We start from the raw sequence: 14,232 nt of genomic DNA on the forward strand, positions 1-14,232 counted from the left end.
TCATTAGCTATAGGGCAAGGAATTTTGTCTTGAATATTAATATACCAGTATAGCTAAGTAGTTTGGGTTTTGTTTAGTTAGACTTAAAACACCTTAAATTTTTAGGTAAAACATTAAAAGGTAAAATACAATGTTTGAGGTAAAACATTGTCCTAGTCCCTGTGGAGAATATAAAAGTGCTTTTCACATATAAGCTTCAGTGTCTGGATTGGGGATATTCCCATTTTTTAAATCAGCTGATAAGCTATGTTTTCCACTATTCATTTCTACATGTAGGTTCCAGCCCCTGCAAGGCAGGGACCATGGCTTCTGGCTTGGCTCCTTCACAAGGGCAGGCTTGTTTCACAGAGGGCCCGGCAGATGGGGAGTGGTGCTCTTTGGGCACCTGCCCTTTCCAGGCCCTGTTTATCACGTGAGTGCTGCTTTTCTGCCCACCCAGGATCTGTTTCCAGGCTTGCCCATACACACTGGGAAGAATAGATGCCTTTTTCCCCTCCATCCTCTATCTTGAGGAAGTGGGTAGCTTCCTAGTCCACTCTCCTGTTGTTCTCAAGTTGGTGTCTCAGTTACCCAGCTGCTTTTCTACAAGTAGTATTTCCTGTTTTCATCCCCTTATTTTTCCCCCAACTTTTTTTTACTGACATGTGGCATGTAAGTACTAATGGATGTTGATGTTCTGTCACGTACCCACCTTGTAGCCCTGTCTGCTTCTCTTCCACATCCCATCTTAATTTCTACTTTACTTCATCAAGTGTACATGGTGTATTTTATTTCCTCCCCTTAGAGTAAAGAGGATATTGCAGCCTTCTTCCTTCTGTCATAGCTATGGTTCTCTGCAGGTCTTCAGCCATTGCTTCTCTGTACCTTCCCTGGAGGACAGCCTCCTTGGAAATATATTGTTTTGTTCTCCAGACATACTCTGTCACTGACTTTCTCGTCCAAGCTGATTGACTCTGAGATTTCTCTTCCTGCCACCCAAACCCCTTCCCCCAGCTCTGACCTATGCCTGTTACTTTTTCTGGCTCAGCCCCAGAATCCACTCTTTTTCAGACCACATCCTTTTTCCTGCATTACTCATTTCCTGTCTCAGATGCTTTGGATCCCTTGGTTCTGATCTTTCAGGGGGAGAGAGAATAAACTAAGTGAAGAGGAATAAATGGAGAGATGATCTTATAAAACTGAGTTTTTATTACCTCTGGCCCTGCATGCTCTTATATAGGTTGCCCTCTCCCTATATTGTCTTATTTAAGGAAATGCAAAGAGAGGAAAGGATTACTGTCTCAAAATTAGGAACTTCTCCCTGTATGCTCAGGAATATCTTATCTCTATTTTTTTTCCTGTTGTGAATGTGTAAATAGGATGACTGATTGGCTTATACTCTTCCCTCTAGGTCTCTGTCCTACCTTGGGCTGTGGGTCTGATGTGGGCATTCTGTAACCATTTGCTGAATAAAGTTCACCTGCCTCCTGCCAGAGTCCCTTACTTCTAGACAGCATGAGTCAGCAAGCTCAAATGAAATTAAAGTTAAAAACTATGGAATAGTGGTTTTGATCAGAACCACCAAAGGAGTATCAGATACTCCTTTTCCATGTTAATATGAAATTACCAAGGTTTTTTTCCCCTTTTCTTGAGTCAGTCCATGTTTATATTAAAGTTTGTCCAGCTGTTCAATATTTAATCTCCAGACAGTAGATCCTACCCACAAAAAATTCGGTTGTAAAAAGGTGCCTACTAGAGATGGGAATCAACAATGAGAATGAGTCGTGTTTTTGTTTTGTACCATTTTACAATTGAAATATGAAGGTGATGACTTTCTGTGGTCAGGGGGAATCTCAGAAAAGTCACTGGGAGAGGCTTTTGGGTACTCCCTCAGGAGACTGCCCTGAATGAAGTGAGGCTCAGTGTTTGAGCCTGCCACCCCCCTTCTACCTCCCCGCCCCAGTCCCTTCCACATGGAAAAGCCATGTGAGGTTGAGACTACCTTATGCAGTCTACTTTGTTAGGGCCTTCAAGCTAATGACAGAAATCTTTCTCTTCAACGATTTAACAACTCCAGGCTGGATGACTCTCAAGGTAGAGGTCTGAACATATATAGATTTATGTTTTCAGTGTTTTTATGGCATGGATTAAACTATAACATGAGTAGTCATTTAAAAAGACTGAGTATATTTTTTGTTAAAAAATATGCCATTTAAGATCATTTTAATTACTTATTCACAAAATCAAGTAGTTGTAGGTTTCATTTTAAGTGTTAAAGTTTTAACTTTCATTTTTAATTAACTAGCTTCATCAGAGTTATTTGTAAATATATTCAGGGACAAAGTATCTTAAATTATACTTTATTTACAATATGCATGTTTTGGGAATTGTCAGGAAAATAACCATTTGTTTATCCAAGACAACATTCTTACAAATTCTGGACTTTTTTTCTTCATCAATAACAAAACTAGAATGTAAATGACATGGTCAAGAAATGGACTTTTTATAGTTCATCAAGAATTATGCAATTTTATATTACTAGTTTTTGAAGATGAGTATTGTAAGAAACACAGCATGTGATTTAAATAAATTTTTGCCATGGGATTCATTATAAGACCATCTAAGCCATGATAGTAAACTTCATAGCTCTATTTCTCTCTTCCCTTCCAAATTATTTATAGTTAGTGGGAAAGGAAATGCTTTCCTAGTCTTCCAAATGATGTCTTAGTTTAGATAAGTCCAAAAGGAAAGACCATTCTTTCTACATCTGCTAAAGAAATGATTACAGCTAAACACAGATTGCCAGTGTACTGAGGATGAGTCCAGATGTTGAAAAAAAGTCCTGGTTTGCTCTTACAACTTTCTTGAAAGTGTAAGGAAATGTCTGTTTCTTGGATAAATTTCTTCTTAGCAGTGATATTATTATCATTTTTAAGAAGAGATGACTGTTAGATGCCATGTTATAACCCGGTCTTCTGTAGCAGATTAGGAAGACCAGTCCTGATACTGAATATCAAAACTGTTCACAAGAAAATGAAAGTTCATGTCTGCTGGGAGTTATTTTTAAAGCTTTTAGTTGCATGGCTATTATGTCTCAAATAGTGCATAATTATTCCTAGTTACTGATATCTTTAGTATATTTGAAACTATCCCTGTGTGGCTTAAAGATATACGGCTATATTAAGACATTTGAAATACTTTAAGTGACACTTTAAAACAAAATTAATGGCAAGCAAATGCATTAAAAAATCTTGATTAAATCCACATTTCCAGGCTTCCAGTATTCAGTATTAATCTGTTCTGTTAGTTGATTGGTGCTAAACAGGGTAGTTGAAAGCTTAGACAATGACTATGAGAAGAAGGGATAATGTTTTCCAAAAGAAATGTTCAGGATTGATTTATAAGATAAGTATCATCTGGATTATTATGCAGGCAAGACAACTGGGGCTGGGTGCATCCTCTACCCCACCATTTATTTGAGAATATTAGTGATCCTGTAGTTGGTAACTGAAAATAAATAACATGTCATAGTGGGGAAATGGTTGCTTTTCTACTGCCTGAAAATAATTAGAGCATTTACTAAATATTTCTAGATTCTTTTATAAACTGGAAGAAATCCATCATCCATGAGTTTATTTTCAGCTTTTTAAACTCATTTCGAACACCAAAACACCTCCTATCATTACAAGTTTCATAAATTTACTAAATAGGTAAAGGGGTTCTTCCCTTTGTCTCAGGGTGAAACTGTTTTCTGGTTTCTGAAGTCCTTCTGCACTGTCTGCTTGATGACTCTGAGTCTCTTGATGGAAGATTCGTATAGAAAGGGAACCCGGCATTGCTTTCTTGCCTTTTGGATTAATAACTATTGATGGTGAATTGAGACTTGGTTTACCTTGAAGGGCATTTCTGTTTCTTGTTATCACTGTCAAAGTGAAGGTAACACTTTTTTTTCTGAAACCCAACCCCAAGAGTGCAAGCACTGGACACCCTGAGTAGCTAAGGCATCTGGGGGACACAATGATGCCTTTTGAGGCCCAGGAAAGACTAGCCGCCCTGCGGAGATGAAGAGGCCAGGCTCTGTGAGAGCGAGGTTTAGGGTTGCTTCCTAGTTTTCTCTCAGCTCTCAGTGATATTGCCACTCCTATGGCCAGGACAAGCCTTTCCCACTCTGTTGTGTTGCATTATCTTATTTATCCTCGCTGTAGCCATGTAGGATAAGTACCCCGTGCCATAGATCAGGAAACTGAGACCAAGAGTACTTGCTGGCGTTATAAGCTGGGGTTTGTGCCTAGGGCCTTTCTGATCTCAGAGTCTTATAATGCCATGTAGCACAGCTTCTCTACACGTATTCAATGGCAGGCATTTCACCTATATAAACTAATATTGTAACCGTGCAAGACAGGCAATATGATCCTTCTCCTTAGAGATATAGAAAGCAAGGCTCAGCAGGTACTGAGTGCCTGAAGCCACACAGATCATCACAGATGGAGCCCCGTATATGAGCCCAGATCTGACTCCAGACCCAGTGCTCCTTCCTCCCTGCCATTCTTCCTTCCATTTCCTTTGATCTGGATACCTCTCTGAGGCCTCTCCCCTGGCCCCAGACTTGTGTTGCTTTTTGAAATCATAGCATCTGCCAGAGTACTGTACTGTGAGACCACCTGGGAGCCATGAGCTCCTCACTGCATACCATCGTGTGACTGGCCTCCATTGCCAGTGCTAAACAGAACTCTGAAAACTACCTTGACCCCTTGCAACCAGGGCTAGCTATCATTCCTGACGCACTGGCCTGTTGGAAGTCACCCTGTGGTCCTGCTATTGTGTTTGACCTGAGCCCTATTATGGTCCCAGCCTGTGGCCTGGGAAGCAGTTCAAGCCGCTGCTTGGAAATCCCCCATTGCTCCCAGTTGTCCTGAGCTGCATGGGGGAGGGCAGCTGTTCGCTCCATTGATTCTTTCCCTCCTAGCTGGGGTAGCAGCTTGGAAGACATTCAGCTGTTTACAATTCAGCTTATGTACACGTTAGCTGGGGATTGTGGGTGAGTCAAAAGGGCCCCTCTCTTTGCCTGTGTCCTAAGAGACAGCATGAAAGTCAGCTGTATGGTAATGGCTGCCAGCAAAGGAGGAGCCAGCCTCTCTAAAAGATGTCTCAGCCAAGGTGCTTGAGAAGACTTCTTGCTACCCAGACTCAAGGTCATTCTGCTAGCCAGCTTCCTTTCCTGCATGGAACCCTGGTGTGGATTCAGGCCCCCCCCCCCCCCGCCCCCGTGACTGAAAAGCTCACCATTGTGCTGGGCAGGATGCCCCAAGAGGTCCTCCTGTCATTGCTGTTTCTTCCCTTCTGTCAGGTTTTTTAGAGCAAGCTGCTCTTGTTGGCAGAGCTGAGAAGGGTGCTGGGGGCAGGCTTGTGATGGCACCCGTGTGAGAGCGACGGCCTTTGTGTCCTTCAGGCAAGGAGGTCTTGAACGTCTGACAGCCTCATCCTTAGCAGCACTGAAAAGATTACAAACATTTGGCACTGGTTCCTCTGGTTTTTCCTGTCTGTGGTACTCAGTACCTGAGGGTGGGAAGGGGCCTAGAATTTTTTCACTACTAAGAGCTCCTTTGATGTGTGTTCTAGAAGATACTGCCTTCCAAGTGGCACTCGTTCATCTTGGTTCTAAAATGCACACTTAGAACATGTATAATCTGCAAAGAAGATGCATGTGTGATCTTGTGTAAATTTGTATAAAAAATTTTGTGAGGGAGATGGGTCGTTTTAAAGTTGGGGAACTTCTTTTAAATAGCATGTTTATCCCTGTTGAAGGTAGATGTGCTGTTTCCTTTTAAGTGTCTTGAAATATTGGATCTAACTTGTAGGTTCCCATTAACCTGTTCAGGATCCTGTTCTTATTACCCCAGGAATCTCGGTCCAGTTATCACTTACCTAGACCCTTCCCAGCCCAAATGACCAGACCACATGTGATAGATATCTGGCCTCTGCTTCAGAATGTCCCAGAATGCATTCTTCATTTTCGCCTGCTTTTCCTAGGTCCCTTTCTGCTATCCCATGACTAAACAAAGCCCAGCTCTCTCCCTCCACTGCTCCACTTGAGCAGTCCATTCAGGGAAATCTAAAGCACTGGATTCTGACCCCTGACTAGCTTTTGTGACCTTGGGTAAGTCACCTCACCCTGAGACCACGTTGCTTTATTAAAATTAAGAGGGTTGAGGCTGGGGTTGTAGTTCAGTGCTAGAGCGCTTGCCTAGCATGTGTGAGGTCCTGGGTACGATCCTCAGTACCACATAAAAATAAATAAAATAAAGGCATTGTGTCCAACTACAACTAAAATAAAATAGGATTCATGAAATGCACTTAAAAAAATTAAGAAGGTTCAAGATCAATGTAATGTTTTGAGCAACCAATAAATTTCTGATGTTTAAAATAAAAAATTAAGAAGGTCAACTCAGGGCCCTCAAGCTCTTAATCCTTTGTAAGTTAGTGCCCCATCACCAAAACAATCACTGAATATACCTCCCCCCAACATACACACACCTCTGTCCCTAAGTAGGACTTTTAATCCTCTCAGCTGAGTGCTCCATTACCTAAACAATCACTGTCCCCCCCCCCAACACACACACACACACACACACACACCTCTGTCCCTAAGTAGGACTCACTTTTAATCCTCACCAAAACAATCACTGTCTCCCCACTCCCATACCTCTGTCCCAAAGTGCGTGGGGGAGAGCACTTAATTTGAGTGCAGTGATTCACAGTAAAGTGTAAATGTCTGTAGGTATACACTTGATTTGAAAGAAGATTGTTAACCTGAGAATCTCTAATTGATGGGCTCCCTGAGGGTCCCGGGATAGAGCTCCAGCCTGCCTCCCTGACCCCTGCCCTCCTCTTCACTTTCCTCTCCTGGGAGTCAGGGGGAGGAAGGGTGTCAGTAAATTGGTATTCTTGGAATGCACCTCCTTCACTTTCAGAGTGCCACTGACCTTTTGAGGGGTGGCACATATATAAACTAGAGATTGTAAAGGGTGGCCCCAGACCTCTCTACAGCTTACTAGTCGGCAAGACGGCAAGCATGTTGCTGGGACCAGAGGGGGTGGTCTGCATCTGTCTGTCTCCTGGATATGAGTTCAGGGAGTCACTTTGCAGGTTCTCCTCTCACCTCTCTCTAGAGCAGGTGGTTCCTGAGGAACCCTGCTGTTACCCTCCACCACTGCTTTGTCACTTACTGGGCCTACTAAGCACAGGCATAGAGCACAGAGCTGCCAGCACCCAGCATTTTATTGGCAGTCTTGTCTTGCCATTTGTGGAGCAGAATTTGCCACAAGAAGATGATCCATGTTATTACCTAACTCTGCTTCCTAAGTCCTTGAGTGGCTTCATTAGCTCTGTCTTATTCCTGCTGTCACCAAACATGGGCAGATGGAAGTATTTTAAATTAAAACAATTTTAAATTAAAGCACTCCTTCCTCATGTCTAGAGAAAGGAGGAAATAGCCATTGGCCAGGCAGAGGAGGTAGAAGCTCTGCTTGTTCTCCATTTTCTCTGTTGTCAGGTCTTCCCGGCTCATCAGACTTAGGTGTACTCACTTAAAATGAGTGCTAGACCATCTGATACCCCTTGCAGTGTTAGTACTAAGTCATAGTCCAGCATAATGAATGGTTTTGTTTTATCTGTGCATATAAAGAACATTAAAATTGGTCTGAAGTAGCCAGATGTGGGACCAGTTTGACCTTTGTCTTTAGGGGCTAGAGAACAGGGCCTCTTTGGACATCCACCCATGTGTCCTGAGGGCCAGGCCATTTTTCTAGGTGCCTCCTGGCTTTTGCCTCTAGAGGTCACCCTCCCTTGCCAAGTTCCTGGGTCTAGCATAAATGTTTCAGAGAGGACAGGAAATCTGAAATTCTGGATGCCTGGGCTTGGCTCCAGACTCCAGGGCCATATCTCCCCTCTGCTGAGGAAATCCCCACTGTGACAGGAAGAAGTAGGCCAAAGAATAGCCATTCTTTATAACCAGGTACCCAGAAATGCCACCCCTGAAGATGGATATCAGCCTAGTCTCTCTCAAATCATGATAGCTCCAAAAAGCAATTCATAGATCTCAGTTGGTGCAGAGTTGCTTGTTTTAATATTGGGGAGACCTGAACTCTTTATGTTGACAATGAAAACAGAGACTCTGGGTTCCATACATTCCAGTGTAACAGACGTTGAGCATTGGTCCTGTCTTGGACATCAGGTTAGCTCCTGAAGGCATAGAGGTGAAAAAGTATAGCCCCCTGCTATGCTTAGCAGAAATGACCAACCCCAAAGCAGATAATTTCATAAACATAGGACAGAGAAGGGATACTGGATGGTCCTTCCTGTCTCATCCTGCGTAAGGACTATGTCTGCCAAAGCCTATAAATGAGACTAGAATGGCAAAGCAGCCTAGTTTTGAGCAGACATTTTGCAAGTATCCCCAGCCCATGCTATTTTGTTCATGTTTTGTTCATTCTTACCCATATGCCTAGCCATTTCAAGGCAAGCTCCACCCACGCAGTGGAGCTTGGTTTTACTTCCCTTCCCAGCGACTTCCAGGAGCTCAGGGTGGCCTGCCCTACCACTCCATTTCAGGTGCCAATCTGAATAAAGGCATCTGAGACCTGTGGGAATCCCTGGCAGCACTTTCAGCCCCAGGATTGGCTAAGAGAATAGAGTAAGGAACTGAATTCCATAGACTATTTCTTTGTCTCTTTCATCTGGCCTCAGAGCCAGCGGGGCAGGTTTTTGCAAGTTTCTCTGTTAAGCTGCTTTCCCTCAAGCAGGCCGAAAAGCAGTCTGGGAAAGCGGGAAGCAGATTAAATTAATCTCAGTGTGCTGAGCTTGGCAGGGGGTGAGATTGTGTTTGGTCATTCCAGAAATAGCCCGTACTCCTTTGTTACTAAAGCAGATGTGGAGTTATTGGCCTAGAAGATGACTGCACAGCAAAACAGCTGTGGACCTTTGTTATTTACAAAACATCCTCCCTTCTGTCCCTTGGATTCTCTCTCTCCTGTAATCTTCCCCAGGGCTATAATGGAGAGTGGGAGCTTCCAGTGTTAGGGTGAAATGATTTATTAGTTAGTCTTCTCTTTTAATGAGAGATTCAAAGAGAGATTCAAAGTCTTTGCTTCCCAGAGGCAAGAACTGGTTCTGTAGCCTCTGAGCTGGTAAGCATATCTGTGTTGGGCTTGAAGAAAGAATCTGACCTCAAGACCACCCCACCCCCACCCCACTCCACCATCTTACAGGCAAATCAATATGCACAGGCCTGAGAACAGGGAGATTGCAATAGAGCAAGGACAGAGGGATCCCATAAAAGGGGATAAGATATCAGGAACTGTTTAGTAATGACTATTAATGAAAGGTGAAAGGTGGGAGTGACCCCAGAATTCAGAGAGAGTAGATTAATTCCATTGTTAACCCCAGAGGTTAAACTAAAGCAAGGGGTATACTTGCTTCCCCCTACCTTTTATTTAACAGGATGTGCACTGTTAAATTAAAAAAAAAATCTCATCAATGAGATCACTCAGATGATTACAATTTGATATGTTATGCTCAGTATTGACTGGGCACCTGATGTTTAAAAGTGTAGACAAAGAAGATCATGGATGACTATGAACTCGCACTTTTTTTTTTTTCTTTTTGTATCAGAGATTGAATCCAGTGGTGCTTAATCACTAAGCCATGTCCTCAGCCCTTTTTATTTTTATTTTGAGGGCAGGGTTGCTTAGGACCTCGCCAGATTCCTGAGGCTGGTTTTAAACTTGTGATCCTCCTGCCTCAGCCTCCCAAGCCACTGGGATTACATGCGTGTACCACTGCACCCAGCTAAACTTGCACCATTTTTACATAAGGAGTAGTTGAAAGAGCAAACTGGGTTGCCTGGAGGAGAGATTACCCTGGAGTCTGGAACAGCACCCTTCATTTCATGTGGTAAGGTGGCACTGCACTGCCGTTCACAGCAACACAGTTAAGCAGATATCAGCATTCTTATTTTATACCCTCGTGTGTTAATCCACTGTGACAATACCTAAGAAAAACAACTTGGAGGAGAGATTTATTTTGACTCATCTTTTGGTTTCAGAGGTTTCAGTCCATGGTTGGCTGGTTCCTTTGTTTTGACCCTGAGGAGAAGCAGAATGTCATGGTGAAGAATGAGTTGAAGGAAAGCAGCTCAACTAGTGGCAGTTGGAAGGAGACAGAAAGAGAGGAAGGGACCAGGGATAAGATATGGTACCCAAGGGTACATCCCCAGGACCCACTCCCTCCATCCATTTCCCTCCAATCCTCCTACAGTTTCCAACACCTCCCAGTAGTCATTCAGCTCTGGCTTCCTCAATGAATTAATTCATTGTAAGGTCATAGCCCTCATGACCTGATCATTTTCTGAAACTCACCTCTGTACATTGCTGCATTGAAGACCAAGTCCTCAACATGGGAGCCTTTGGGAGACATTCCAGATCCAAGCCATAATACATGAAACAGGCTTGGAGAGGGACCATGACCCATCATAACTCGTTCAGTAATAGAGACCAGTCTCTAAGCCAGGTCTAAGCCTATGTTTATGTTCAGTGTACACATCCATCTGGCCTTGGTCTCCTCAGTCTTAAGGAACAGAACCTGGATTAATTGGGCAAAAATTTATAGGACAGATTTGGTGCTCATTATAAGGAAGAACTTTTAAGTTGCATGATGCTCGGTACAAACGCGGTTCATAGGTAGCAGATTTCTTTGTCACTGGAAGCATTCAAACAAATGCTAGGAAATCCCTGGGTGGGGTACTATGGAGAACACTGGTGAGACATGGACACCTACTTTGTTCAGTTTTATGATCTGTGGTTCATGAGATTCCTCAGGGAGTGTTTTACTAGGCTCTAATTAGGAGGAAATCACCATCATCTAAAAAAACAATTTTAGTTTTTATGTTTTAACATGTATCCATCACTTTAAATAATATATGCATTTGTTTCTTTGTATTTAAAATATTAGAAAGTAAGAACTGAGGAAAATGTAATTTTGTAAACATAGACTTAAATATTTAAAACTTAAAAACAGAGAAACAATATGATTGATTGTTGTTAACTCAGTTCTAGCTATTCATGGATAGTGAATATTTTTCAGTTCCCAGATACCTTTACAAATTAGAAAGACTAATTCCAAAAGGGGAATTTTTTTCATCTCTTCAGAAAGGCAAAGCTATTAAATTTTTTTTCCAAATGAATATAAACACTTAAGGGAATTTTTCTAACTTGTGTGTCAAACAAAAATTAATTTTAAAAAACCCTTATCAGTCACTTCTCCTGAATGACTTCTGCGGCTGAACTCTGAAGTTTATCATATAAATGAATTGTGGAATGACTTGTGTCATAGACAGTGCTTTTTTCATTAAAAAGATTTATCCTGGTTTATTGAGCCTTAGGACTGACTACTCGTAAGCAAATGAGCCCAAAGGAGGCAAAGGCCTATTGTGACCCAGGTAAAAAACCTTTACTAAATGTGTCTATTTCGATTTCCCCATGCTGCATAATTTCCATTTCATCATGATATTTTGGGTTCTTAACATGAAATAACATCTTCATGTAATGTTTTGTGCAAAAATTACTTACCTAACAAAGGTACTGAAATCGTTTTTTAAAATCTATATCATATACCACTGAGTTGTGCTTAATATAATAGGTGGGTTGCAATAAGGAAATAGCTTCTCCCTTTTCCTTTTTAGGAAGTTCCAGGTTAAAGGCAGCTCAGCTCAATGGACAGTTGGTGGTGGTAGAGAATGACCCTGGGTAGAGAAGCTGGTGAGAGCTTAAAAATAATAATAATAATAATAATAATAAGGCCATGAAACCTTACTGTGTAAGCAGTGAGGCAACTCAAGAGTGATGCTGTTGGTAGTAGAGGGAAGGTGATCTGCTGCAGTGGTGTTGTGTAAGGCACCTTGTCACACTTTTTTGGAGTACTTTTAGGTCTTCTATAGGAAAGCTAGGTGATTCACAGAGAGATGGAGGGATTTGTTGAGTGTTGGAGTGGATATAAAGCTGTTTACTGGGTAAGGGGGCTTGATAGCCCAGGACCACAGAAGCAAGACAGAAGGTCCTAGACCTGTGTAGCATCTTCTGTGGTGGAGAAAGAAAATTTATGCATTTCTTAATGCAGTAACCTTCAAAAACCAGTCTCTGGATAATTCAGATCCATGTGGTAGTGTCTGGTGTTGGTTTGACATGAAATCTCTTGGCATCAATTTCTGGGGTTCAGTGCTTTGATTCTTTTTCCCCAAAGTTTCACATATTTATTAATGAGCCAACCAAAACCAGTACTATAGCACCTTTGTAACTAAAGAAAGCTCACATTCTCAGTTAAAAATTCTCAACTGTCCAGATAATGGTGACATTTTCAGCTTGATATGACAAGACGATCATAACCTTGATACAGCATAAATATGTGTACTTTTTCATGTGTAATTCCTTAGATCCAGCTTGGTTCTCCTCCAGTGTCTCCTCTTAGAATTGTACCTGATTTTATTATCAGTTTTCACTCAAATCCATTGGGGAATGGGACCATTTTGCTTTTGTTTCTTGGCCAGAAATTGCTTGATCCTGAAAGTTTTATGAGAAATCATGGATCTCAGGGCTTTGTTATTCCCAGGGCTCTTAAAATCTAGTCCTCTAGCCAGGGATGATAATGACTACCTGTAATCCTAGTGACCTGGATAACTGAGGCAGGATAGTAAGTTCAAGGCAGGCCTGAGAAACTTAGTGAGGCCCTCAACAATTTAGGGAGACCTTGTCTCAAAATAAAAAAAAATCAAAGGGCTGGGGGTGTAATTCAGTAGTAGAGTTACCCTGGGTTCAATCTCTAGTTAAAAAAAAAAAAAAAAAAACCCTCCAAGGAACCTCACAGAAGGTTCATGTAACCTTTGATCATCAGACTCCAATACACCCTAAACCTTATATGTACATAGTTTATACATAGTTTAGCTTTTCTTCCTGGTTTTAAGTGTCATCTTGAATACAACTTAATTTTCTCCCTCAAATTGAATGTTATTTTATTTGTCAGAATCAGTATTGCCCAAGGCTTTACCTCCTTAAAGACACAACTCTTGATTGATTAAACTGTTCTTAGCACAGCTGAATGTTGGAGTGGATATAAAGGTACTAAAATCATTTTTAAAAATCTATATCATACACCACTGAGTTGTGCTTAATATTATAGGTGTGTTGCAGTAAGGAAATGGCTTCTCCCTTTTCCTTTTAAGGAAGTTCCAGGTTAAAGGCAGCTCAGCTCAATGGGCAGTTGGTGGTGGTAGAGAAATGCTGCTAGCTGAGTTGCTGAGGAATCGATTACACACTTGGTGGTGTGTCCATTGAAACAGTACCACTTTTCAAGTAGGTCCTTGAGGAAGGGGACTGCTTGGGTTGGTGTTGGCATTTGGTGGCACACTTTGAGTTCCTGCTGTCCCTCTTCAGGCCTGACCTCTGTTCTGATCTCTGCTGCTTTGTTTCTCACTCTTCCCTGCAGAGACAGGGCAGGGCATTGTTCATGCGCTGACCGACCTCAGCAGCCCCGGCATGACCTCAGGGAACGGAAACTCTGCCTCCAGCATCGCCGGCACTGCCCCCCAGAATGGTGAGAATAAACCACCACAGGCCATTGTGAAACCCCAAATCCTGACGCATGTTATCGAAGGGTTTGTGATCCAGGAGGGGGCGGAGCCTTTCCCGGTACGGACTACTTCTTTTCCCCTCTTTTTTTTTTTTTTAAGTATATTTTGGATGTGTATTAGAATATTTTTACATTTCCGTGTATGGTTTCTGAAAATGTGAACAATTTGCTGTCTTGCTAATCCCTCCCCCTCATCCCTCTGAAAGCATGTCAGAACCATTTCTTTCTAGGATTGAATATCTGTCCAGAGTCCAGAAGGGCTCAGTGATCAGGAATAATTGGCAAGACCCTTCAGTTAGAAGTTTCCACACACAGACCCAACTGTGTCCCAGTCTGGTAATTTGAGACCCTTTGGCTAGAAGGGAGTTAGTTCACCTCGAGGCATTTGGTGAGAGACTGTGGACTTTGGGGAATTAGACCTCATCAAGTTTTGAATGCCTCAACAGCAAAACTTTGGCCAGTTAGTGAACAAAAGAACTTGATTAGTACTGAGTTCTTGGAAATGAGGATGAGGGGCAGGGTTGCCACCTGAAGCTTGTTCTGTAGGGACAGAGCCTTGATGGGTGTGAATGAGAT

At 42.2% G+C, this 14,232-nt stretch overlaps 1 protein-coding gene and 1 pseudogene across 5 annotated transcripts in view; one reads left to right on the forward strand and one right to left on the reverse strand.

Annotated features, from left to right (window-relative positions):
* Phc2 (polyhomeotic homolog 2) overlaps positions 1-14,232 on the forward strand; it is a 104,169-nt gene that overhangs the window by 79,812 nt on the left and 10,125 nt on the right. For all 5 annotated transcript variants that reach the window (XM_046468775.2, XM_046468774.2, XM_046468776.2 and 2 more), the window contains one exon: positions 13,513-13,715. In XM_046468775.2, the coding sequence (XP_046324731.1) occupies positions 13,513-13,715 (203 nt within the window). The remainder of the gene's footprint in view (positions 1-13,512; positions 13,716-14,232) is intronic.
* Positions 12,446-12,613, reverse strand: LOC124075303 (large ribosomal subunit protein eL39-like; annotated as a pseudogene).

The sequence above is a fragment of the Marmota monax genome, unplaced genomic scaffold (genome assembly GCF_021218885.2).
Source record: "Marmota monax isolate L192 unplaced genomic scaffold, Marmota_monax_Labrador192_F-V1.1 WCK01_AAM20220418_F8-fsc00008, whole genome shotgun sequence".
Classification (NCBI taxonomy): Eukaryota; Metazoa; Chordata; class Mammalia; order Rodentia; family Sciuridae; genus Marmota; species Marmota monax.